Source organism: Halichoerus grypus, chromosome 10 (assembly GCF_964656455.1).
Source record: "Halichoerus grypus chromosome 10, mHalGry1.hap1.1, whole genome shotgun sequence".
Taxonomy (NCBI): domain Eukaryota; kingdom Metazoa; phylum Chordata; class Mammalia; order Carnivora; family Phocidae; genus Halichoerus; species Halichoerus grypus.
In genome coordinates this window covers 58,897,584-58,923,677 of record NC_135721.1, presented here as the reverse complement: position 1 = coordinate 58,923,677, position 26,094 = coordinate 58,897,584, and the positions used below count along the sequence as shown (strand labels likewise).

The 26,094-nt window shown below is 34.1% G+C and overlaps 1 protein-coding gene across 9 annotated transcripts in view; it reads right to left on the bottom strand.

Moving 5' to 3' along the window:
- Positions 1-26,094, bottom strand: part of USP34 (ubiquitin specific peptidase 34) — a 256,698-nt gene that overhangs the window by 96,565 nt on the left and 134,039 nt on the right. For 8 of the 9 annotated variants that reach the window (XR_013441778.1, XR_013441777.1, XM_036083556.2 and 5 more), the window contains 9 exons: positions 20,187-20,276; positions 17,870-17,965; positions 12,552-12,634; positions 9,857-10,011; positions 8,767-8,880; positions 6,430-6,529; positions 6,146-6,305; positions 3,348-3,474; positions 3,105-3,252 (listed from right to left, as the gene is read on the bottom strand). Coding sequence is in view for 7 of the 9 variants with exons in the window: in XM_036083556.2 (XP_035939449.2) it covers positions 3,105-3,252; positions 3,348-3,474; positions 6,146-6,305; positions 6,430-6,529; positions 8,767-8,880; positions 9,857-10,011; positions 12,552-12,634; positions 17,870-17,965; positions 20,187-20,276 (1,073 nt within the window). In the remaining 2 variants the exon portion in view is untranslated. The remainder of the gene's footprint in view (positions 1-3,104; positions 3,253-3,347; positions 3,475-6,145; positions 6,306-6,429; positions 6,530-8,766; positions 8,881-9,856; positions 10,012-12,551; positions 12,635-17,869; positions 17,966-20,186; positions 20,277-26,094) is intronic. The other variant, XM_078056509.1, reaches the window with a different exon arrangement.

Sequence of the window (26,094 nt, the reverse complement as noted above, 5' to 3'; positions counted from 1 at the left end):
GGGTTGCTGGAGTGGAGGGGGGTGGGAGGGATGGGGTGGCTGGGTGACAGACATTGGGGAGGGAGATACGTGCTATGATCAGCGCTGTGAATTGTGTAAGAGTGATGAATCACAGACCTGTACCCCTGAAACAAATAATACATTATATGTTAATTAAAAAAATAAAAAGAATAAAAAAAGATATTTCAACTATGAAAACAGGAGTACTCAGGGAGTAACAAAGAGATGTTAGATACTAAAAGCATGACAGCGAAAACTCAAAAGAAGGAATGCAAAATAAAGTTGAAAACATCTCTCGGGAAGTTTAAAGCCAAAGAAATGAAACATGAGAAAGATAAGTAAATTTGGAAGAGTCCAAGAGATCAAACATGTAGATAATGAAGAATTTCTAGACAGAAATTATTAAATAGCAGACAGGAAATCAATAAACTAATTCAAGAAAATGCCCTCAAACTTAAAGATACAAGTTGCCAAACTAAGAGTTGCCAACCTATATAGCAAAGTACCCATCACAATTGTTGAAAACAGACCAAATACTCAGAGCAGGTATTACAAAATTTCAGCATATTACGAACAAGAAGACTCATTAAGTTCTACAAAAGAAAAAAGCAGCATATGTAAAAAATGTCAGAAAGCAAATGGCTTCAGAATACTGAACAGCAAAAACAGAAGCAAGAAATGCAGTGCAGCAATACCTCTAAAATTCTGAAACGGGGCACCTAGGTGGCTCAGTCAGATGAGCGTCCAACTCTTCGTTTCGGCTCAGGTCATGGGTCTCATGGGTCGTGAGATCAAGCCTGTGCTGGGCTCCATGCTCAGCAGGGAGTCTGCTTGAAAGATTCTCTCCCTCTGCCCCTCCCCGCCTCAAATAAATAAATCTTTTAAAAAAAATAAAATTCTGAAACAAAATTATTCCCAACCTAGACTTCTATACCCAGCCAAATTACCATTTAAGTACAGAAACATGAGAAACAAATTTTTGATTATTCAAAGAATCAAAACTTTACCCCATCAATCTCTCAAGAAGCTACTGAACAACTGCACTATATTTCAGCAAACAACAACAACAAGTGAAACAAGAAGGCATGGGATACCAGAAACAGGATATCCAACACAGGAAAGAGAAAAAGAGAATTACCAGGAGGATGGTAAAGGATATCCTACTGCTGTGTGCCAGACTTGGAGAACAATGAATTGAGGGGCCACTATGACCAAAATGCCTGCTACCTTCATAGTATCTTCTCTGAGGAAGGAATGGCAAGTGGACCTTACCTGGATTCACAGCTGTACCTGAATTACCTTTACCATATGCTAGTGAAATTTCTACCCCCATCTCTATGTCCTACTACCTGAATCAAGAGAAAACATTCATATCTCACAGAAGAAATTCTTCCTTATTCTACCCCTGAGAGCTAAAGTACGTCATGAAAAGATTAGAAACTCTAGGACTATATTTCTGTTTGATATTCCAGCATCTTGCCAAAATTATAGCCCAGAGAGATATGTTTTGACTGTGCCAAGACTTAAACTTGAGAACTTTCCTACTGATACCTTCAGATGAGGTTTTATAAAAACCTTTAGAGAAGGTCAAAATACACCGTCTTTAGCTTGTTTCCTTCTCTGATCCTTTAACCTAATTAACAACTGTACTCCTGTTTTCCTTAATCTATCAAATTTATGCTTATCTGTTTCACAAAAATAAATACGTATTTTAGGAATATATATACCCAAGGTAAAGGTATAAAGAACACACACACACAAAAAAATGATAAACTATAAAATCAAGATAGTGTTAAAGGGAAGTGGAAAAGAGGATATTAAAGAGGGATACACAAGTAGCTTCTAATAATGTTCCAGTTCTTAATCTGGAGGGTATGTACATGGACAGTTTTCATTTTATTATTACTCACTTCATATTTTCTTATTTATGTACAATATATTTCAACATAACAAAAGAGGATACCTTTTGACCTGAAAATTCCATAACTAGGTATTTAGCCAACATGCATTAAATGATATATGTGTAGGTATATTCTTTGTGCATTGCTGGTAAATAGCAAACAAATGGAAACAACCTAAATGCCCATTAAGAGAAGGTAAGTAAAACACATCATGGCACCACCATATTAAAAAATATGTATATTTAAAAAGAATGAAGTAACTTTCTAGACGCACTATAAATGGAATGCTACCATTTATGTTTTACGTACATGAATAATTCTTACATTACATCTTGGTATCTCTTGACGGATATATAAGAAGCCAACAATAACATGTGCCTCAGGAGAAGGGAAATGGATGGTTTAGAGATGGGGGTAGGAGGGAGACTTTTCAACATCTATTCTGTTGTGCCAAGAATATTTATTAATTATTTAAGAACAAAATTTAAGATCTGATACTTTAGAAGATACATATGGTTTCATCTTAAACATGATCATCTAAAAGATGCCAAAGAATTATCATTGCACATAGGCAAATTAAAAATCCTAAAAACTTCCAAACTTCAAGATTTTTTTTCTAAATATACATATAGCCTGTTACATTTTACTTAAAATTTAAAGCTCTGAAATTATAACACCTTTCATGGTTGTTCCTCTGATTAGCTCATATTTTATGTACTATGGAAAGACACTAAAAATGCTCTCGTGGTTACAGTAAAGGTGGAATCAAGTATGGTTTTTGGAGCTATATGAAAAATGTCTTAATAGGCTACTCTTTTGGAGGGAAGGGGAGATACACAGGTGGGATTTAAGGGTGTATTATTTTCACATGCTCTGGGAAAAAAAACAAATGAAATATATCAAAATGACCAAAAAATTTTATTGGGTAAAATTAGGTACTTAAGTAGTGCATGGAAAGTAAAACTGGTAATTCCCACACTGCTTATCAAATAACCTCAGAAGTAAAATTTTTTTGAGAAAAATGAGGAAAAACACTTGCAAATAACTTCTGTAGCAACTCTTAACTCCTCTCTCTGAATCAATGGCACCCTACCAAAAGGAGGGGAGCCACGACCATGCGTGGTACTCTTAAAAGAAGCAAAGGTTCTAAGTTGATATATAACAGAACCTAAAAAATATGAAAATGTAAACTGTTGGACTTACCAGGAAACTCTCCCTTTCGACTGCTTTGACCAAACTCCTGAAGCTGAGCTTGTTGATTTATTTGTTCTTTCTGTAAATTTTCATACCAATGAGTTACTTCAGCCCTAAGATCTGCTACCTGGTCACTAGGATACATTTCAATAGTCATCTGAAATATGAGATGCAACCAATTTAAAAATACAACAAGACAGATATTTGAACTGGGAAATGTTATCAATTTGGAAACTAAAATTATTTAACTACCTTGTCAGGAAGTCCAGCTGGTTGGCATACAACCCTTAGCGGCAGGGACTGTTTGTCACTCAGTGCTTTCAAATGACTACTAATACCAGTGCCTTCAATTTGCCACTGTCTGAGATGGTACGCAAACCTAAAACACACAAAAACAATACATAGGAAGAATATCATTTTAAACCATGTTAATGTTACGGAAGTTTTTAATATTTTACAAAATGAAAAAGCCCACAAAAGGTTCTAGCACATTCCATCTTACTCTACAGCATTAAGTTTAGATTCATCATACTGCATCAACTTAAATGTATAAATACAGCTACGAGTTCCTTAAAAGATAGTTTACAAGAAAAATTACTGAGGAAAAAATTTCCCATTAAGAACATTATCTTTTTTTTTTTTTTTAAGGGCGGGGGGCAGGTAGTAGAGGGGAGGAATTCAAAGAAACAAACTAATCCAGGAAATGTCAAGTTCTCATTCCTACAATCACAAGAGGAAAAAAGGTATTGGGAAACATTTTTCAGAAACAGAAATGCATCCTAGTAAATATATGCCTAACAGAATTTGAGAGCTAACTCCATGACTGCTGAAATTATAAAATAAACCACAAAGACTAATCTTAAGGGAGAAAGGCATCTAGCAGGTCACTCACTAAATACTGTCAGTTTTCTAACTGATTTTCAGTTGTTTGAAGACAGGATCCAGGTTACCTGAATTTCGTTAAGAAAAGAATTATCAATGTCAAAAACTAATCAGCAATTCTAGAATAGAAGGACAAAAAGTAAGGAAATAAATGGACTTGATTTCCTAGAAGGGATCCAATGTCCAGCTTTTATGGCTGAGCAAACGAGTAATCTTAATCTTCTGAGGCCGGATAATTCTTAGTCGTGGGCGGGGGGACGCAGGGGAAACAGTCTTTGTGCACAGTAGGATGTTTAGCAGCACTATCACTATCTACTATATGCCAACTGTACCCCCTTCTCCCTTAAGCTGTGGTAATCAAAAGTGTCTCTACAAATTATCTAATGCCCCCTGGCAAACAAAATCACTCTGGTTGAGAACCACTCTTTAAATTATAACCTTTCCTCTTAAAAAAAAAAAAAGAAAAAAAAGTTTCAAAAAACAGTTTTACTCTCTTAATATAAGGAATACACAAACACAATAATTACTTTATATTTTCATTCTATAAATGTTAGGCAATTTTAAATTAGAATTAAGCACATTAAGCACTTGAAATTGTACAATGATACTACACAAAGGTGTGCATGAAAATTCCTGACGTTTTTAAACTAGCTCTTAGTATTTTGAATATTCAATTGTTTTCTAGTTTCTCTACCTGCCACCCAAAAAATAAATACGTTATTTAACACCAACATTAACTTTTAGAGCAAAACATGATCAAACATAAAAGATTTCTAGCAAAGAATACTACAGTCATTTTCCATGAGTTAGAAAAAAATTGTACATCTGAGAAGGGATTTTTGAAGTGAAATTCATTCAACTTATAAATAGGAGCATTGAATCCTAGGAAACTTCATTTATTTTTAAAGACTTTTAAAATAAATGCTTATTTTAAAAACACAAGGAACACTGTGTGAGGACTAAGGGTTTAAACCAATAGGCCCTTTTTGGTTTGTTGTTTGTAGACTCTGAAGCAAAAAAGAAAATTTTGGAAAAATACATATCATCTCATTAACAGTACCTATCTCTAACAGGAAGAGATAGATTATGATGACTTTCATTTTTTGCAGTATTACCCTTAATTTTATAAATAGTATTTATTTTTATTAATTTGAATAAGACACATCACATTTGCTTATTTTTATTTTTTAGAGTGGTAAAAGTTATGAGGCAGTGTGATGTTTCTGTTCCAAAAAAACTCTATAGAGTTCCCTTACACATTCTTTAAAAACACAAGGAATTATTAAAGTATAATTCCCACAAATTGCAATCATAATCAAAATAAAGAATTTGCAATGCCCAAACATATTAAGTCATGAAGCCATGTTATTTATAAGGAATGTGTAGAATATCTTTTTATTATTATTTCCTGATAATTTAAATAGAATCTCAAATATAAACTGTATCACTCATTATCAAACTAAGCTCTGAAGTTGAAAGATTAATTTTAACAATTTTTGCCAACACAGTTCGTTGTACTTTTACATTTAGTCATGATTTTTAACAAACAGAATTTCTTAATTAAAACTATCTACTCACCTTTCATTTCAGTCGATATATTCATAAATGTTAATTTGCTTTATTTCTGTATTACACAGGGTATGTCTAAATTAATTATACAGATATTCATTAACACAGAATTTTTTGATCATGTTTCCATGGTAAATGGAAATTCAAAATTAAAATACTGTCTCCTAGTCCAGGAAGAAAAAAAAACAGCAAATGAAACAAATGACTCAAATTGATTCAACTATGAGAGATTATTTGATGTTCTTGGTGAGGGTTTTAGTGAAACTTTTTTTGGTGGTGGTGTTCTGCCTTTCAATCACTGTAATACTTTCTTAGAGGTGGAATTCTGTCTAGAGAGTCTTATTCATGCATATCTTCTCAGCGCTCAAGAATTTTTAAAGTTCCACAATACTTATTGGGAACCTATGCTGCCTTCACGGCAAAATGATACATATTATGAATAAAAGTACTTCTATTACTAACCCTTCACTTGTGGTAAGTTAAGCTTTCTACCTGCCCCAACAAAACCTTTACTTTAAGAATACTTTTGTACATGTCAGCAATAAAAAAAAAAAAAAAGGCCTGATATTCACTGTAATAATGTGGTATAAAACAATTACCTTCTCCTAAATGCTTCCAGATGCGTCTTCAGCATAAGGAGTCCTCTTTCTATTACAGTGAGACTTGAGTGTGATTCCTGTTCAAGACTGCTAGAAGCTATCATGAGACTCTCCATACACTTACTAATAAATTCTTGCTCCTTCTCCAAACCCGTTTTACCTGAAAATCAGATGTTTAGACAGTATATCAATCTTTATTGTTTAGCTATGTTAAAAAAAACGAATTGTAGCTAAACAAAAATCCTCACATTAGAAATTATCAGACAATATTCTAAATCACTCACCATTAATATAATAGGAGTTAATATACTGGATAGCTGCTCGACTGACATCACCAGATTGTGCTCTTAAAGCAATGCCCCAAAATTGGTCCATACCACAAAGCTAAGAAAGAAAATATGATGACATCTATAAATCTTATTGTCAAAATATAAATGATTAGAAGACTGAAGTAGTTTCAAGTTTCAAAGTCATACAATATTCAAAGACTTTTAATATCCTATAAAGTATTTAAAAGGCAATTTCTATTAAAATTAAATAATTAAATGATAAAAGCCTTGAAAATTTCCTCAACTACTGAAATACACGTGTACTGGCTCTAAAAAAATTTATAAAGCAGCTAACTCTGTGTGTGTGTGTGCGCGCACGTTTATAATGTTTAACCAAAAGTTGTGACTACATAGTGCGAAAAACTCAAATCCCCAAAACATGCTAGAAGTAAATAAAACAATACACACATAATTATTAGCAGAAAAAAGCTTCAATGCTTTCATCCAACTTACTCTGATAAAGCCACTGCTTTTAGATATTCACAAAAAAATTTTAAAATATGGGCGCCTGGGTGGCTCAGTGGGTTAACCGACTGCCTTCGGCTCAGGTCATGATCCCAGAGTCCTGGGATCGAGTCCCACATCAGGCTCCCAGCTCAGCGGGGAGCCTGCTTCTCCCTCTGACCCTCTTCCCTCTCATGCTGTTTCTCTCTCTCTCTCTCAAATAAATAAATAAATAAATAAATAAATAAATAAATAAATAAATAAAATTTTAAAATATGCTAACCCAAGTTGTTACTTTATGATTTTAACTATGCTATGACAAAGAGAATGTGTTCACTGAAAACTACAAAAAAGTGGAGTCAAAGTTCTCAAAAGTTGGGCAGGCTGAAGCAAGGTATCCTGATAGGTAACTGAACAGCCTCTGAGTTCGTATCATCCACTTAAAAAGCACTATTGCCTCAAAATTAGAGTAGGAATACTTCTTAGGTAAAATAGATCTGACTGGTTCTCTGAAATTACCAGACTGAAATTTATCAAAGTTAAGAATTAAGACCAAGATATTAAAAAAAGCAAAACACTACTCAAACAAGGAAAAAAGGTAGGAAGATACCATGAAAGCATTCTAAATCCAATTAAAATTATTCTTTACCACACAGGTTAATATCAGTTTTCCCTATCTTTCTCTTTATAAACACAACTCCAACTTCTAAAGAAAACTAATGAAAAACATGAGTAGATACTACCTAAGTCAAAGCTAGTATTAATAAACTGGAACGTCCAATGAGGAAGACTTTCAAATAACAGTCTGTGTCGGGTGAGTCTAATAAATAATGCCTTCAAGAAAACCCAGCAGCCACCCAATGAGGCAAATGGAATAGCAAGCCAGAAATAAAACTAGCAATTTCTGAGTCTTCAGTTAATGAAAGGACAGTGATACCTCAAGGTCAGAGATGATTTAAGGTAGATTCTATTCTAGGAACTCTGGTGCTATCCAAGAGCAAGTAAAAGCTTGGTCACACAAATGGCATAACAATCAGATTTTAGACAAACCAACCTCCTAGTGGACAAAACTACTTGATTATATTAGCTAGGAGCTTTTAAGGGACTAAAAAGAACATTCAGATGGCCTCTTCTGCATTAAGGAATGTGTAGTAAGTTTTCATTACATACAACCAAGGTTACATTTGGTAATAAAAGAAACAAACAAAAAACCAAACAAACAAAAATCACCAAATTTGCTTTGTAAAACTTCTTTTTTTTTTTTAAGATTTTATTTATTTATTTGAGAGAGAAAGAGAGAGAAAGCACATGAGAGGGGGGAGGGTCAGAGGGAGAAGCAGACTCCCTGCTGAGCAGGGAGCCCGATGCAGGACTCGATCCCGGGACTCCAGGATCATGACCTGAGCCGAAGGCAGTCGCTTAACCAACTGAACCACCCAGGCGCCCTGCTTTGTAAAACTTTTTAAAACCAAAAGATAGCTTTTTTCTAATAAGTTTTTTTTTTTTTTTTTAAGATTTTATCTATTTATTTGTCAGAAAGAGAGAGAGAGAGAGCACAAGCAGGGGGAGCAGCAGGCAGAGGGAGAAGCAGGCTCCCTGCCGAGTAAGGAGCCTGATGAAGGACTTGATCCCAGGACCCTGGGATCATGACCTGAGCCAAAGGCAGACGCTTAACCGACTGAGCCACCCAGGCGTCCCAAGATAAAGCTTTTTAAAACCTAAGAGTAACAGTCTTCATAGTTAGTAAATTCAGTGCTTGGAAGACTACATAATTCAGTAATCTAATTTGAAGAATAAAAGAAAAATTCCATAAGCTGACCTAATAAAATGCCAAGTCTAAATCCATACCTCAGAGTTTGAACCGCCATCATAAGCACTGGTCGCCAATCGAGCCAAGTTACAGAGATGCTGAAACAGGTTTAAGCCAGTCATGCTAATCGTTTCAGGTTTTAGCTGGGGCATCTTAAAAAAAAAAAAAAATTTTTTTTTAAACTAGTTTAGTATGATAATTAATATATTTTATTTTATCAAATTTAGATTAACAAATTTAACAAACTTAATTTTACTGAAACCACTGCAGAAGAAAATGTATCAGCTCAAATTTTTAGTGATGATTTAAAAAATTAAAATAGATAATAACTGAATGAAAATTTTATTCAGTTCATAATTGAAACCTAATACCTATTTCAATTTTCAATAATACGTAGATCCAAATAAGAGGATGTGAATAAAGTTTTATCCTTTATTGTATACCGATCCCATACACATTTATAAGATGTGTAGCTATATGTACAGTTTATATATACGTTAGGGCTTGAAATTAAGATCCTTGAGGGTCTATCCGTAGCTCTGTAAATCTATTAAGCGATTTAGTTTATATGTACCAAAACTCATTAATATATATTCAATTCTACCACAGAGATACTAGTTTGCAGAGACTCTATATAATCTCAAAAATAAGCATAAAATAAAAAGTCTATTGCTTTAATATCATCAATGTTTCAAAATTCAAATGGAAAATTATTACCTGAACCAAATGTGGCATCTGATAAAGAATAAAAACTGAATAGAAAAATATCTTTAATAACAAGACATAACAGCGCCTCCTAAAAAGGACTTTTTGGAATCCACAGAAAATCTGGAGATTGGTTTATCTCTGCCATAGGACTGGCTAAAACCACAGCCATCTAACTAAGAGTCACAGAATATAGCTCTTACTCATATTAATATCAATATAAACACTATAGAGGATAAAACTGAAGTAAAACCTACATGACAAAATTATATAAAGACTGCTGAAAAATAGTACATTTGTCTATTTTAAAAATCTATGCCAAAAGAGGAAAAAAACTAACATTACAGAGTTTATATTTCAAGAGATAAAAAGGAAATACGGAAAAACAACATGAATGGTAAAACTGTCGAGAAATAAAATTACCTTCTCCAGGAAAAGATGTTTGTAGGTTTCCATTCCCATAGCATGCTGATCTTTACTTCGAACTTGATTTAAAAACCAATGGAGTGCATCATCATAACACTCAGCATCTTCTACTAAACAATGCCATAAAATGTCGACTTGCTCTAAACTTAACCCTAGATAAAAATTACAGATTTTGAATCATGGTACATACAATGTTTTGGTCCTAATTCAATGTACTAGAAGCACCAATATATGCAGAAATATAAAGGAGATATTTTATAGCATTTTATAAAAATTGTGTTGTAAGAGATTTCACATCATTTATGCTTTTTCAAAATGTGAAAGGTACTTATATATAATCCATATATAAATCATCTAAAAACACACAACTTAATACAGTACCTTTCAAGAGCCATTTGGTCTGGAAAATCACTCTCATTAAAATAAGGACATACACTGGATTGCAATAAACATGATTAATAAGGTGAGGTAATCCCAAAACTTGAGGAGTCAGTTCTAAGGTTTAATTAAGGGTTAACGGAATGCATGCATATCATGTTCAAAGATCATTCTATGCACATAGAAGAAAAAAAATAAATGCCAATAAGCATTATTTTTGGAAACTATGCGGGGGGGGGGGGGAGAGGAAGGATCTGTATGATGAATAAAGCAAAAGGTAACTGACTGCCTAAAAGAGAAAACATCAAAACATCAGGATATTCAATTAGCTGGGAAGGCAATATAATGAGATAAAATCTGTATGGTACTTTGACCCAAGTATTAAATGATTCCAAAGTCTGGCAGAAAGAAGGCAAAAGAACTGTTCAGAACCAAAAGGAAGGCAATACAGGCAATCACAAATCTGAATATGGATTTGGATAAATGAGATAAAGGAGAAAATCCGAAAGGGTAGAATAAAAGCATCACAGGGATTTTTAAAGTATATCATTAAAGGGTTCCAAAGCCTAGGTTGTTCCCCAGAATTGGAAGGGATAGGAAAATATGATACAATCATAAGAAACCTCTTTCCTGGGAAAGATAGGTGAGATCCAGAATAGAAAAAAACACCTCAGAAAATATTTACCTACTAGCAATATCAGTCTACAGAATTTGATCACAAAATAGGTATCCTATCAGTTTCTCACAAAACCATACAAGTTGAAGAACTTATACCCCTGGGAGCCAATATGTAAAAAAAAAAAAAAGGAACGAGTGAAGGAACCATAAACAATCTTTACAGCATATTCTAATTTAAATACATTCAATAATTAAGAAAAGAGAGAAGAAAGAACTGAAAAAAACAAAACACAACAACAAAAAAAACAGTATCCAGGTTAAATATAGTAAACTATATGATAAAATAAGTGTATTCATAAATGACTGAGTCACCAATCCACATTCAATATAATTTAAGAATAACTGTATTATACCTGAGAGTAACTATATTATACCTGACAGGAACTGTGCCAGTAAGAAAAGAACAATTATGATGTGGGAGAAGTGAAGAAGTCTTCAGTTTGATTCTATCTGAACAGTAGCTATTATATAAGCCTATACACTAAGAATCTATACTGTGCTCCCCGGAATGGGAACAGCAAAATAAGTAATTCATTATTCAAATACTGGGAAGAGTGGCTAACAGTTTCCAATGAGAATCTTAATTAAACAAACATGAAACTTCATAGTCGTGTGAAATTATTTATGCTGACAATATCTGTCTTGGGTTGACTGCTCTATGTATAAGATTGATTTTATATATTTTATATTATTTATTTCTTATATATTATCAGTCATAATGGGTACAATAAAAGACCTAATAACATGAAACAGAAGTTTCCTTTCAAAAACCAGTGTCTCATTTTAAAATCTTTTGGTATCACTTTAGTGGCATTTGTTACAAAGAGCTTAACTTGAAGAAATTACAGAGTTAAACAGTAAAATGAACAAATGGTGTATCTCAAGCACAGACACAGACTTAAAAGAGCCGTGATGACACCTCTCAGGCTAGCAAGACACTTACCAGTCTGACTATATTAACCACAGCTAAAGAAAGAGAATGTCCTAAAACAGAGTTTGTTGACATGGACACACAGAAAAAGTGTGGAGAGTGAAAAATAACACACTGTGTCCCGCAAGAGAAAAGGAGCTCTGGCCAAAAGGAAATCAAGCTTCCTCCTCTCTTGTGAGAACACCTAGCGTGTGGATTTAGATATGGTCCACACCCTGAATATATCAGACCAATTTTTTTAGGGTTAATTATTAATGAAATTGAATTTTAATCTAAATAAAACCAGGGTCTCTAAATGTCTCTATCACCTGTGAAGCCAAGCAATTTGGGGTAAGACTAGCCCTGATAATAATATGTAGACAGTGGCTGTTTCCAAATGGAGTTATAAGAGAATTCTATAACTAAAAGAAATAAAAAATACAGTCACCCTTAAACATGGTATCTTCTACCCCAAATATCTTATTCTTGAAATGAGCTGTTTATCCACTGAGGAACTGGATTTTCAGAGACTGAAGCAGAAATGTGTCAGGGTCACGCTCATACTGCCATACATACTGAGGACATTTGGTATTAAAAATATGAATTAAATATTAGTCACTACAGAAATCTAAAGGCATGAGCACATTTAACTGAACTCTTCCAAGAGTCAATACAGACCTAAAAACTGATTAAAATACTGATTAAAAGACTGATTAAAAAGCTTACTGAAATGATCAGGTGATCCCAGAGTTGAAAACACACAAGTCAAGAACTGAAGTCGAACTTGAACTTCGGCACTATGGCTGTACCTATATTTAAAAAGTCATTAAAATAATTAACTGAAAGATCCTACTTAATTATTTTTAAAGATTTAATGGCCCTATGTTAAATTATACCAAAGAAGTAAAATTCCACTTTAGTATCATAATTATTAAATATTTTAATTACAATTGATCCTCGAACAACACGGGATTTAGGATGCCAAACCCCGTGCGGGTGAAAATCTGTGCAGAACTTTTGACTCCCCAAAAACTTAGGTACTAATAGCTTACTGTTGACCAGAAGCCTTACTGATAATATACACAGTTGATCAAGACATACTTTGTGTACATATTATAGACTATAGTCTTCCAATTAAAGTATGCTAGAAAAAAGAAAATGTTACTATGAAAATTGTAAGAGAAAATACACTTATAGTACTGTATTAAAAAAAAAAAAACAACCTACATGTAAGTGGACCCACGCAGTTAAAACCCGTGTTGTTCAAGGGTAAACTATATATAACTTCAGTTATACAAAAAAAAAAGGTCATAAAGCCAAATGGTATGTTTGAGATTATGTTACTTAATAAATTATAAAAATCTGCAAACAATTAGAAAACATACTTTTAAATTAGATGAGAAAGTACATAAGAACTCAACAGTGGAACAAAAGAAATATGTCATTTTGAACTTATGCAATATGCACATAGGTTAGAATAAATAAACTGCATCTCTATCCAAAAAAAGCATATTTCATTATCACTGTCCCATCAGTGATAATACTATATTCCTTACACAAGCAATGCTAATGAAATATCACTTCCATTAATCTAGTTCATAAAAAAGACAGCTAATACAAAATTGGCATTTTTGAATGTTACTTCAAATCTAAATAATTATAATTCATGTGCACAAAATCAATGGTAAGAGTTGGAGGCTTGTTAAGTAGGTGATTTCACAAGGTTCTCTGGGAATTCAATTTGTAAGCATGTGCAAAGGAACAGCATTTTAAGAATCAAGTATTGGGTCTGTCAGGGAGGAAGGGTAGGAGATGCATCTGAAAGAGGTATATAGGGTCCAGACTGTGGCCAGCCTGAAATGTCAAAAAGAAGAATCCGGCATTATTCTGGATGAAAAAGGAGATGATTAAAGGGTGTTGAGGGGAGAGGGGACTCATGATCAAGTTTGCATTTTAGGATTCCTTTAGCAACCCTGTGAACTGCATATTGAACTGTGTTTGTGATAGTACAACATTCTAATTTCCACAAGCACCTGAGCACCCAATCAATGAAACTAAATCAATCATGAGTTCTTAGCTCTATGTTACAAATCAAAGGCTGGTTGTAGATGAACTGCCCAAATTACGCTGCCAACAAAAGGCAGCAGCCAGTCTGAGCCCTCATCTATACCCCAGGTTGTAGAGAGTCAAAGAGCCTCAATTCAATTTCCTATAATCTTTAAGTGCAAAATTTTAAAAGCTTCCCAAAATGATCTGGTTTCAAAAATTATAACAGATTTACTGTTCAAGTTTAAAGTTAAGGTTTTCTAAAGATTAAGTTTGCTGGATATACCTTTGCTGCTCCTTACTGTCTCATATAAATATTGGCAAAGAAAAGATGAACTTTCACTTCATTATTGTTGCGGTGCCCTTTGTGAAGAACAAAGTACGTGTGGCAAGACAGCTGGGGGCACAGAGGAGGGAGTACAGTAAGCAACTCACAGACTAAAATGCCATCCAGATAAAGTTCAAGAACAGCTCTTAACAGCTTCTCATCCTTTTACTAAAAAGGACAGATACTGTAGCAGAAGCCTTGGAGTACAGGTTCAAATTCAAGTTCTATCATCCATCAGTTCTGTGATTTTAAGTAAGTTACTATACTCTGAGCCTTGGGGACTTGGTCACAGACATAAAGGGAGAATGAAATCTTGTCCTGTACAAAGTGCTTTTATGTCCTGCATACTTCCTTCCCCCGTACTTGCAACTCAGACTAACAGACCCATAACCCCAGAAGGCATGGGCCCAGTCCCTTTGTCCTCTCTTCTTCAGCTTCCATAGTAGAGCCACTGCCTCCACACTTCAAAGGACTCCTCGTCAGGGTCTCACTGGCTGCTGAAATCACTAGTCAGGAAATTTCTTGAGATGCAAAACAAAGATAACATCAATACTGGCAAATTCTCATGGACTTGTCCATGGCTTCCAACATTACAGGAAATATAAGACAAAAATAATCTCCCTACAGGCATGAAATTTTAGTGGCAAAAAAAAAAATTTTTTTTTTTTTTAATTCTGTTTGTAGCCTCTATGTTGACACAGCAGGATTTTCTCTAGAGGCCACTGGATTCAAGAAATATGTAACATGTCTATCTGGGAAATGAAGTGTTCTCTCTCATACCACAAGAATCTTTGTGTTAGGTGAAAATCTGAGAACTTGTCTACTAAAATCCCCACAGAACAAATGGAAAATAATGGGCCACAAACTCAAGAGGTCAGCATGCTTTAACAAAGGGTAGCAAATGCACAACTATGTTTTATAGCCTGAAGGAACAAGGCAGTTATATCAAGAGGCCAGACAACATCTCTCTGTTCTAAGGTTTTATTCTTTTTAAGATGCCAGGCAACAAGACTGGAGGACTGAAAGGATACTATGCACCCTAACAAAGTTTAAAACTCATCTCCAAAGAGCACCACTCCACTATTTATCTTTTTCACCACAGAAACAACCGTTGTATGAGACTCCACCTCTAATTCCACTAACAATGTCAGCAAATTCCCTATAGCCAATGCTGTGAACAATCAAGACTCAGACCTGTGTTTATTTTTTGGCACTTAATGTTGGACTTTCTCGGATGATTTTTTTTTTTTTTTTTTTTTTGAGGATGATTCATCTAAGTCTTGTCTTCCATACCCCTTTCTTACGCCTCCCATCCCCACTCATCAAGCCCACAGGCTTGTAGCTGTGGTGAGAGCTTTTTTGTAACTTAGTGTTTATTTCTCTACTGAAAGGTAATTTGAATTCCATCTCCTAAAAATGCTCAAGATGGGGGCGCCTGGGTGGCTCAGATGGTTAAGCATCTGCCTTCAGCTCAGGTCATGATCCCAGCGTCCTGGGATTGAGCCCCGCATTGGGCTCCCTGCTCAGCGGGGAGTCTGCTTCTCCCTCTCCCTCTGCCTCTCTCCCTGCCCATGCTCTCTCTCTCTCTCTCTGTATCTCTGTGTCTCAAATGAATAAATAAAAAATCTTTAAAAAAAAAAATGCTCAAGATGTATGTCGTGTGGTTTTATTTCTGCTTCTTGTCAATCTTGTGGTTTTTACAGATATATGGAGAGGCTCAGATTCAGGAAACCATGATTATCTTCAAACCTCTGCTTTAAGAATAATTAAAAGAAAGATACAGACTATGAAGAACACTTAGAATTTTAATAGCATTTAAAGAAATGCATCTTATATGCAAACAAAGCTACAGAATAAATTTAAGGAAATAACTCAGAAATAATTTGATAGGCTTGTAAGATAGAAGGTCCTAAAAAAAAAAAAATCATTGAGTAATAAAACAGGAAAGGCTGCTTGAGTTTTGATTTTAGAGGGCCCGAAATACTAGGCTGAAGAAACTGGAATTTACTTTTTACACAGTGAAGAATCTAAATGGAGGTAAAGGGTAATGTTGTTGTCTGTTTTGTACCATAGTTTATTAGCCTGGTAACTATAGTTTATAGATAATCTATGTGCCAGGAGCTACTTACTAAATTATTTCATTTAATTCTTACAAAAACTCATGATGTAAATAATTAGAGTTTATTAGGGAGGTAACTAATCAAAATAAGGTCAAAATAATACATTCATAAACTAAACCCAGGCCTGTATGATTCACAAGCCCAGGTGCTTTCCTCCAATACTATATTACAACTCCTAATATAATAAGGATAAGAAATTAATGAGCATGGCAGAGAATGAGGCAAGAAGACTGATCCAGAGGTTGGGTAACAGGACTGGAACAGTGTCTGTGGGAATGTCAACTTGTGAAAAGACACAGGATATATTTTAGCATTAAGATAACTAGAGACTGATGACAGTATAATGTAGAACTCAAGAATATTAGAGAAAACAGACTGTTACACTATTTATAAAATGTGTGACCTTAGGCAAGTTATTTATCATCTCATAGTTTAAACGTTCTCATTTTTAAAATGAAACTGCCTAACTCAAATGAGTTGTTGTGTATCTTCAAGTTAACACTTAAGTTAAATGGTATCTGGCATACAGTAAGCATCAATAAACACTGGTATTTTTATCATCATCATTCATGTTTGGAAATGACAAACCAAAAAAAAGGCCCCAAAGTCTCCAAGTTTTAGGTGACTGAGAGGATGATGGGATTCTGAAGGACTTAGTAAAATCTGGAGATAGAACTGATTTATGGAGAAAAATAATTCATTTTTGGAGGTAAGTATGCCTTAAAGGTCTATCACTTTTCTGAACACTTGCACAGCGTGCTCAGTTTTCATCTATATAGAAGTTGTCTATAGGATTATTTTCTCAATAAATACTAAGGCTAGCTGATACACAGTAAGCTGGTTTTCTTGACTTGGCCATCAGTCTCACCAGCTGACTAATAAACAGAAACCTTCTGAATTTCACATGTTTTCTTCTAGACAGCAATTTTCCCTATAAGAAGCTTTGAACACAGCTATACCACTGATCATTTCTATCAATTCTTATCCAAAGTCACTAAATGATGAAATATTTCAAAATTTCAGGATCAATGCCTTAAGAGTAAAACAGGATATTGATGATTTCTGAAAAAAACTTTTGATTCCTGAAAACAGTGACTCTGAACAGAACTCAATAGTGAAAGTTAACCCCCAAGAGTTATGTAACTTACATTTCCCTAAGGTTAAAAATTATAAAAATAACTTTACAAAATTCTCCAACTTAAAAGAGCATTTCTTGGGCGCCTGGGTGGCTCAGATGGTTAAGCGTCTGCCTTCAGCTCAGGTCATGATCCCAGGGTTCTGGAATCGAGTCCCGCATCGGGCTCCCTGCTAGGCGGGGAGCCTGCTTCTCCCTCTGCCTCTGCCTCTCTCTCTCTCTCTGACTTTCATGAATAAATAAAACATTTAAAAAAAAAAAAAAAAAAAAGCATTTCTTTCTCTTAAAATTTTTACAACTGAAGTTTTCATTGCATTTACTATATGATAGAAAAGCAGAAATACTGGGACATTATCTTTCAGAGGAAAGACAATCAACACTTAAATATAACTAACCTAATAGTTAAGGTACTTACAGTGCATGTTTCTGTCTTCCTTCTCTTACAGCTTGAATATAATATACCAAATTATCAAAGAAAAGTTTCATCATGTTCAGTTCTTTTTCTGCCCACCTGGTCCAAATGAAAGAAAAAATACTTTTAAAGGCATAGGGTAAGAGAATAAACCTACTTTAGGACAAGAAAAAAATGTAGATTTAAAAATTCTTCAAATGCAAAATCTTCTAACTGCCAAAAATTTACAACTTCTATTTCTATTTGAATTGTGAAAGATATAAAGCAGTATGTCCTAATTTTTTTAATTTAAAGTATCACTGTTGTTTTTAATCTCAAAACAATCTCTGTGAAGAGGATAAAATGTCTGGCAAGCACTAATTATAAATGACTAACATGAATTAATATTAAAAATAGTATGATACAGGCCGTATAAGGATGGACTGTGTGCCTTGGTCATTATTTAGTAAAATTTAGCAGAGTGCCTGGCATATAATACACATACAATACAAACTTACTAAATCAATTACTTTTTCTTTTTTTTATTGTGGAATATTTGTTAAAAAAAAAAATCAGGTATCAAGTTCCAAAATTACCTACAAACACTAGAATAAAAAAAGTGACAAATACAATCAGAGATCTCAGGGATTATAACATCCATAACTAACAACATCTATTCCACATAATACTTACTACCAATACATCTGTTAAAATACAGAGAAGTATTAAAATTCCAAAACTTCTGATGTAATTTACATCATGCTATAGCGCTCTTTTCAAAGTAAGTTATTCTCACCTTGACAATCCCTTAATGAAGATGCCATTAACACAGAAAACATCCAGTAAGACTTAGGTTTGAAACCAGTTCCAATATACATGCAGCATGGCTTTGGGCAAGTAACCTGACCTTTTAAAGTCTGTTTGCTGGTTACTTGAAGATTTACTAAGAGGATAAGGAATAACAATTTCTAATTTTAAAATATGAGCTATAAGAATTTGAGAGATAATATGTACCAAATGTTGAGTGCTGCTGCACATAATAGATTCACAAAGTTTTTTGTCATTATTGCTGCCAAGTAACCACAGGAGCTCAGCGTTCTTTTCATTGATCCACTTGAGATTTTGGATACCAGTCTCAGGTAGGAAACCCTGTGAATTGCCATTAACTGAGCTTATTTACTTTAAGGATCAAGCTAAAAGGGTCTCAACTCAATATACTTAGGTTCAGGTACTTGATAAGTAACTGACCATACAGAGTAGGCCACCTCTATAAGATGTTACTCTTTGTTATTCCTTAATATAAACCTCCTCAAATGCCTACAGTATGTCGCCAACTTGTCCAAGTTAGCTACAAGTAAATCCCTTTAATACTTTAGAATTCTGTCATTCAACCATTTAAAAACTATTTGAAAAGTCAACGAAACTGGACTCACAATCTTCTTATACTTAAAGGATGCTAAATACTTTTCCCTATCCCTCTGTTTAGTATCTCAACGACTTTCCCCTATACTTACAAATAAAATTGTTGCTAGACTCATAATAACAAAAGAGACTAAGATGATTAAAAAAAAAAAAAAAAATAGAGGTTCAGGTTAAAAAAGTCCCCTTTAAAGGAACAAAGCAGTCAAGGGTTATAACTGACAACTAACTTTACCTATTTAGAATTATTGTGAAGTCTTCTAAGAATTTTTCTAAATGATACTCACTTTGAAAGTAAACAAAGTACTCTTAACAGCTAATCTTAGATGTGAGAAGGAATTAGGTAAAAAGCCATCTTATTTGACCTCAGAAATGAATCCTTCAATAGGTCTAATTTTTCCTAAATGTCTCTGAAATCCCTCCAAAAGTCTATTGTGAATAAAGCAAATAACACATTCTTATAGATTAATCTTAAATTCTCTATAAATATAAAGTAGTAATAGGGTGGTATCAAGATTATCCCTAACATGATGTAATATCTACAACCAATTTTTAGTAATGGGAAAAATTAAAGACACCCTACATTGTTTATTATAGTGTGTATCTTTTTCAGGAATCCTTTACTATGGTGAATCTAGGGTGAATCTTAAGGTGAATCTTCACCCTAAAATTAGAGCATCACTTGCTACAGTATTTTTCTTAAACTACAAAGAATACAAAAGCCAGATTTTTCTACTGATGCTGATAAAATCTCCATGGGCTAAATGGCAAAGAGCACTCTGAAAAATCTAAGAAAACATTTGAATCCACAAAAAACTCAAATATGCCTGGTATAAAATAAAAGCTAATAAGTTACTCCAAACTTTGATAACTATGATTATTGAAAAATCTTTAAAATGAATACTTCTGTTTATTTACTTACATTGTAATCCAATGTGTATCATAACTGCTCCCAAACTGCTGAAAAGTACCAAACAGTTTTGGAAGAAGGCGAAGTGAAATTACTACTGATCTGAAACAGCAAAAACAAATATTTATAGAATAAAATAATTTTAGTTACTATTACTAATTCTAGCATTTTACAGAAATTCAGCTATTTAAAAATCTTAAATGCAAAAGGATTTTAATGAACTTTACGTTATTTATATTTCTTACCTAAACACTGAAAAAATTTTCCATAAAGTTTAAATTTATTTTATATAGTGGGTCAAGAAACCCAAGTTTTAAAATCCCAATCCAAGATTTTTAAAGTAAAATACATTATAAATACTTAAGTATAAAAACAAATGAAGAACATTTAAAGGTAAAGAACTTTCATGGAAAAAAAATTAAGTTGTGGGTGCTTCTGAGGATTTAATCAAGGAAAATTGGGAAAAGCAGCTTATTAAGTAAGTTATCTAGAATAGAACTTCTCAAAGTTTAATGTTCACTTTATTCACTTGGGGAAATTTTATTGAAATGCAAATTCTGATTGCCATGTCTGAGGTAAGAAATTTTTCCAACAAGCTCACAAATGATACTCAAACTGCTGGTTTGTGAGTCACATTCTGAGCAGCAATAATATAAAGAGCATTTTTCAAACTATACAGATCATCCCTTTCTCCCTGATTCTCACTTAATATGAGCTGGATCCGAGCTGAAAATCACTTCATTATAAGCCACGTTAATAATGGAAGCACATCATACACTTCAAGTATGAAGGACCAAAACACAGAGTAAGAAATCACTCTACAACTTCAAGTAGATCTGAGTGTGCCTATCTTGGCGGGGGTGGGGGGGGGGGGTACGTATAGGGAAGACAGAGACATACACATCCCAGAGGTCTTAGCAGGCAAGGAGGTTGGCTGCATGAGCCTTGAAAGAAACAAGACAAACTCTAATGAGGTAGTGAATTTTTTCTTTTAAGGAACCTATAATGCTTCATGAAAAAATTTTTAGAAAGAGCAAAGTATGGTATACAAGTAAGTCCCCCAAAATGTCTCCTCTTTTTGAGAAGAGTACCAGGAAAATCAGAACATAGAGCTGCACTTCTGAGTGGGAGAGAAACAATGGTAAATACTGAGTAGGAGAAATTAAGAGAGAAAGGAAAACTTCCTATTTCTGAATAAAATCCAAAGTTGGAGAAATGTATTATCTTTTTGCATTAAGTTGGACTACAAAGCCCTGTGTAATGTATCGCCATTTCTCTTATCAGTCTAACTTAATTTCCTTCCAACTTTCCTCTTTATTATCCCTACCCCACACACATACATTCCTGCCTCAGGACTTTGCTACTGCCTCTACTTGGAATGCTCTTTATCTTAATACCTATATGCAGAACTCCTTCCCATACTTTATTCAGGTCTCCTCAAATGTCCACAGAGGATGACCCTGACAACTGTATATTAAATAACACTCTTCCACTGCCCAGAACCTCTTTATTCCTCTTGATTCCTTCCCAACTTTTCTTCATTCATCAACTATTGAATAATCCCTTAATGCATCTACCACTAGAATGTGCTTGATGAGAGCAAAGACGATCTTACTAAAAAGCCCTGCATATGGTGCACAATAAATTTATATTAGCTTAAATAATGATCTAATAAGGAACTTAAAGGCAAGATTTTCAAGAAAGGAGGAAGAACAACAGTGTAAAATGCTAATAGAGTCATGAAGGATGAGGAGAGAAAAAAATACCACCAGATGACAAAAGAAACAGCATGTTAGTAGAATACTAAAAGATCAAAACCACACTGGTACAGATTAAGGAGTAACAGTTAAGTCATGGAAACAGTAAGTGCCTAATAAATATTCTTTAAATATTTAAAAACATTTAAATTTGGAGGCGCTTGGGTGGCTCAGTCGGTTAAGCATCTGACTCTTGATTTCAGCTCAGGTCATGATCTCAAGGTCTGAGATCTAGCCCCAGGTAGGGCTCCACGCTCAGCAGGAAGTCTGCTTGAGATTCTCTCCTTCTGCTCCTCTCCCCCCACCAAAATAAATAAATCTTTTAAAAAATTTAAATTTTTAAGTATATTTTTTATATTAAAATTTTTAGTATTTTTCACGAAGTTGTACAATGCTGTAACTTGGGAAAATGGACCATGAGAATCAAGGGGAATCAACTGTAGATTCTTTATCTAAAATTTACAAAAAAAATAAAAAATAAAAAATAAAAATAAATAAAATAAAATAAAATAAAATTTACTCTTGTCAAGGGGCACCTGGGTGGCTCAGTTGATTAAGCAACCAACTCTTGATTTCAGCTAATATCAGGGTTGTGAGACTGAGCCCTGTGTAGAGCTCCACATTGGGCATGGAGCCTGCTTAAGATTCTCTCTCGCCAGATGCAGAGAAAGGGGAACCCTCCTACACTGTTGGTGGGAATGCAAGCCGCTGCAGCCAATCTAGAAAAAAGTACGGAGGTTCCTCAAAAAGTTGAAAATAGAGCCACCCTATGACCCAGCAATTACACTACCAGGTATTTACCCCAAAGATACAAATGTAATGATCTGAAGGGGTACGTGCCCCCCAATGTTTATAGCAGCAATGTCCACAATAGCCAAACAATGGAAAGAGCCTAGATGTCCATCAACAGATGAATGGATAAAGAAGATGTGGTATATATACACAATGGAATATTATGTAACCATCAAAAAGATGAAATCTTGCCATTTGCAATGAGGTAGATGGAACCAAAGGGTATTTATGCTAGGCAAAATAGGTCAATCAGACAAAGACATATGATTTCACTGATATATGGAATTTGAGCAACAAGACAGGATTATAGGGGAAGGGAGGGAGAAATGAAACAAGACAAAACCAGAGAGGGAGACAAACCATAAGAGACTCTTAATCTCAGGAAACAAACTAAGGGTTGCTGGAGTGGAGGGGATGGAGTGGCTGGGTGATGGACATTGGGAAGGGAGGTATGTGCTATGGTGAGCACTGTGAACTGTGTAAGACTGATGAATCACAGCCCTGAAACAAATATTACATTATATGTTAATAAAAAAATAAATATACAATATAAATAGAGTAAAAAAAAAAAAAGATTCCCTCTCGCCCTCTCCATCTGCACCCCCTCATAAAAAAATCAAATCTCTTGAAAAAATTCCAGAAACATTAGTGGAGTTTTTCCTAAGAATTAAGACATAAAAAAATAGAACGTATAGATATACATTAATTTGATCTAACACTTTACAAGCATAAAATCAATAAAGGATATCACAAAGGAAAAAATATAGAAAAATTACATCTAAAATCACAAAGGCAAATTTCAAAATTGTGATTTTAACAGTGGTTTTAAAATACAAAGAAACAGGTACGCCTGGTGGCTCAGTAGGTTAAGTGTCTGCCTTCAGCTCAGGTCATGATCCTGATGTCCTGGGATTGAGCCTGCGTCTGCCTCCCTGCTCAGCAGGGAATCTGCTTATTCCTCTCCCTCTGCCTTCCCCCACCCTCCCTGTGCTCTCTCTCTCTCAAATAAATAGTAAAAAAGTAAAAAATAAAAAAATAAAATACAAAGAAACAAAGAGCTAGAAAGAGATATATCTTACATTAAGAAGACACTATGACAAGTGTTATAGTGTGCAATAGTTATTTTCTGAAAATCTTTTAAATTATCTCTTGCAGTCAATGGTGTTGAACGTCTAGATTGTTTAAACTTCCTTTCCAAATTTGCCACAATAAACATGTTTTCATTTTATAAAATGTAATGTTGCTTGACAATAAAGAATAGGAAACCAGGTGTTAAGTGGATATTGGTTGAAATGAGTGGATAATGGTGTGGTTCATGTAATAGAATAACCGAAAATACAAATGTAGAAATGAGACTCATCTTCCCTCTATTGTAAAAGGAATGCTTTTTGCCACAATTTATAATATAAACACTGAGTTATCAGGGAATGATTACATTTTATAAAGCCAAAACATTTCTTTAAAAGTTAATCAGATTATAAGAAAAATTCCATTTTTCTCCTTAAAAAAAATTCAAACATATAATAAGTTTATAAGAAATGACCAAATCCACAAAGTGATCCCAAAACACTAAAACTTTTTACTTAAGCTGATAAATTTAGAAGGAAAAATTATATAAAGTACAGATTACAGACTGAAAATTAGTAATATAGATACAAAATGGGGAAGATAATTTGGTGATAATAATAATTTATATTTCAATGTTAAAGTCACAAGATCTACCAACTGAAAATTAGTAATATAGATACAAAATGGGGAAGATAATTTGGTGATAATAATAATTTATATTTCAATGTTAAAGGAAAGTCACAAGATCTACCAACTTGTTATTAAAATTATGTTGTAGAATTTCTCCTGTAACGACTACAAGATGTTACACTAACATACCAACTTTTTTGCCTAAATAGTTTTGATTGTTGATATGCTTACAAAACTCAGTATTTAAAAAAAAAGGTCATTATATCCAAACCTACATTTCACAATTTCTTCTAAGGGTGAAAATTTCAAATACCAAAATGCAATCATAGGCAACAATATGTTTAGGATAAAAAGGTTCAATGATCCAGAGTAACAAAATACTAACTTTAGACTTAATAAAAGTGTTATTACCCTAAACTGCCCTCTTTGCTTCAATCTAGGCAACAGTGTGGTATTCCTGTATTACCAATGAAATGTTATGTTGCCTTAGCATAATGATTTTTTCCTAATCCTGGACTACATATCTGAAGACTAATGTGTTCTACAAAATGCTACTCAGTCATCACAAATTTTAGTATGCTGAAAGTTGACTTGAAATGCTATACATAATATAGTCTTAAGGAGGAAAAAAAAAGTAGCATATAGTACCACCCATTTCTTAATTATTTGAACCTCTACTTATATAAACAGGGCCTTGACACATGATCATTTTACTCAAATCTTTTGTACACAAAGACAAAAACTTGGGGCGCCTGGGTGGCTCAGTTGGTTAGGCGACTGCCTTCGGCTCAGGTCATGATCCCAGAGTCCTGGGATCAAGTCCCACATTGGGCTCCCTGCTCATCAGGGAGCCTGCTTCTTCCTCTGACCCTCTCCCCTGTCATGCTGTTTCTCTCTCAAATAAAATCTTTAAAAAAAAAAAAAAAAGGCAAAAACTTTGAGCATATGTGTTAAAGTACCTACAGAGGATCAAGAATGGAAAAAAATAGCACAGAGGATAGATTTCCAGTCTCAATTCAATTCTCGGAAGGGGACAGAATTTCGGGCAGTACCGAGGCACAGGATATGGACCTGCCTTCTGGTAAACATAAAATACCAAAGGGGCTGATTACAACCCTACCCAATGGACAGCAATCTTTCCTCAAACATCCTTGGAGACCAATATCAAGCTGAAAAGTAGTGGACTCTTCATTGTGGGAGCTACTGTCTGCCTCATGCTCTCACTTTATGACAATATTCTGCAAACCAGTCTACTAGGTATTTCTGTAACTTCTAACTTCCTGCACTCAAAATGTCCTTATGTGCCTTATAAAACAATCTGCCTGAGGCTAAATGTACACAAAACACAAGTTGCATATCACAGAGCCTACACAAGGCATTTTTAAAAAAGTGTTTACAATGGTTCCATATAAATGGGAGAATTATGCAATTATGGGCAATTTATAGAAGACTTGATCTCCATGCTTCCTGAGAATAAGCCCCTATTACTGTTCCATAAAAGCTAAGTTCATTTTATCAAATAAATTGGAATGTAACCGTAGAAAAGGAAAAAACAAAAAATGCTGACAGATCTATAAACCATGGCAAATAAAGGTACTGCAAAGAAAATTTAAAAATTAGCATAGAGAAAATAAAAAGCTTTTAAAACCTCCCTACTAAGTACATAAAAAACT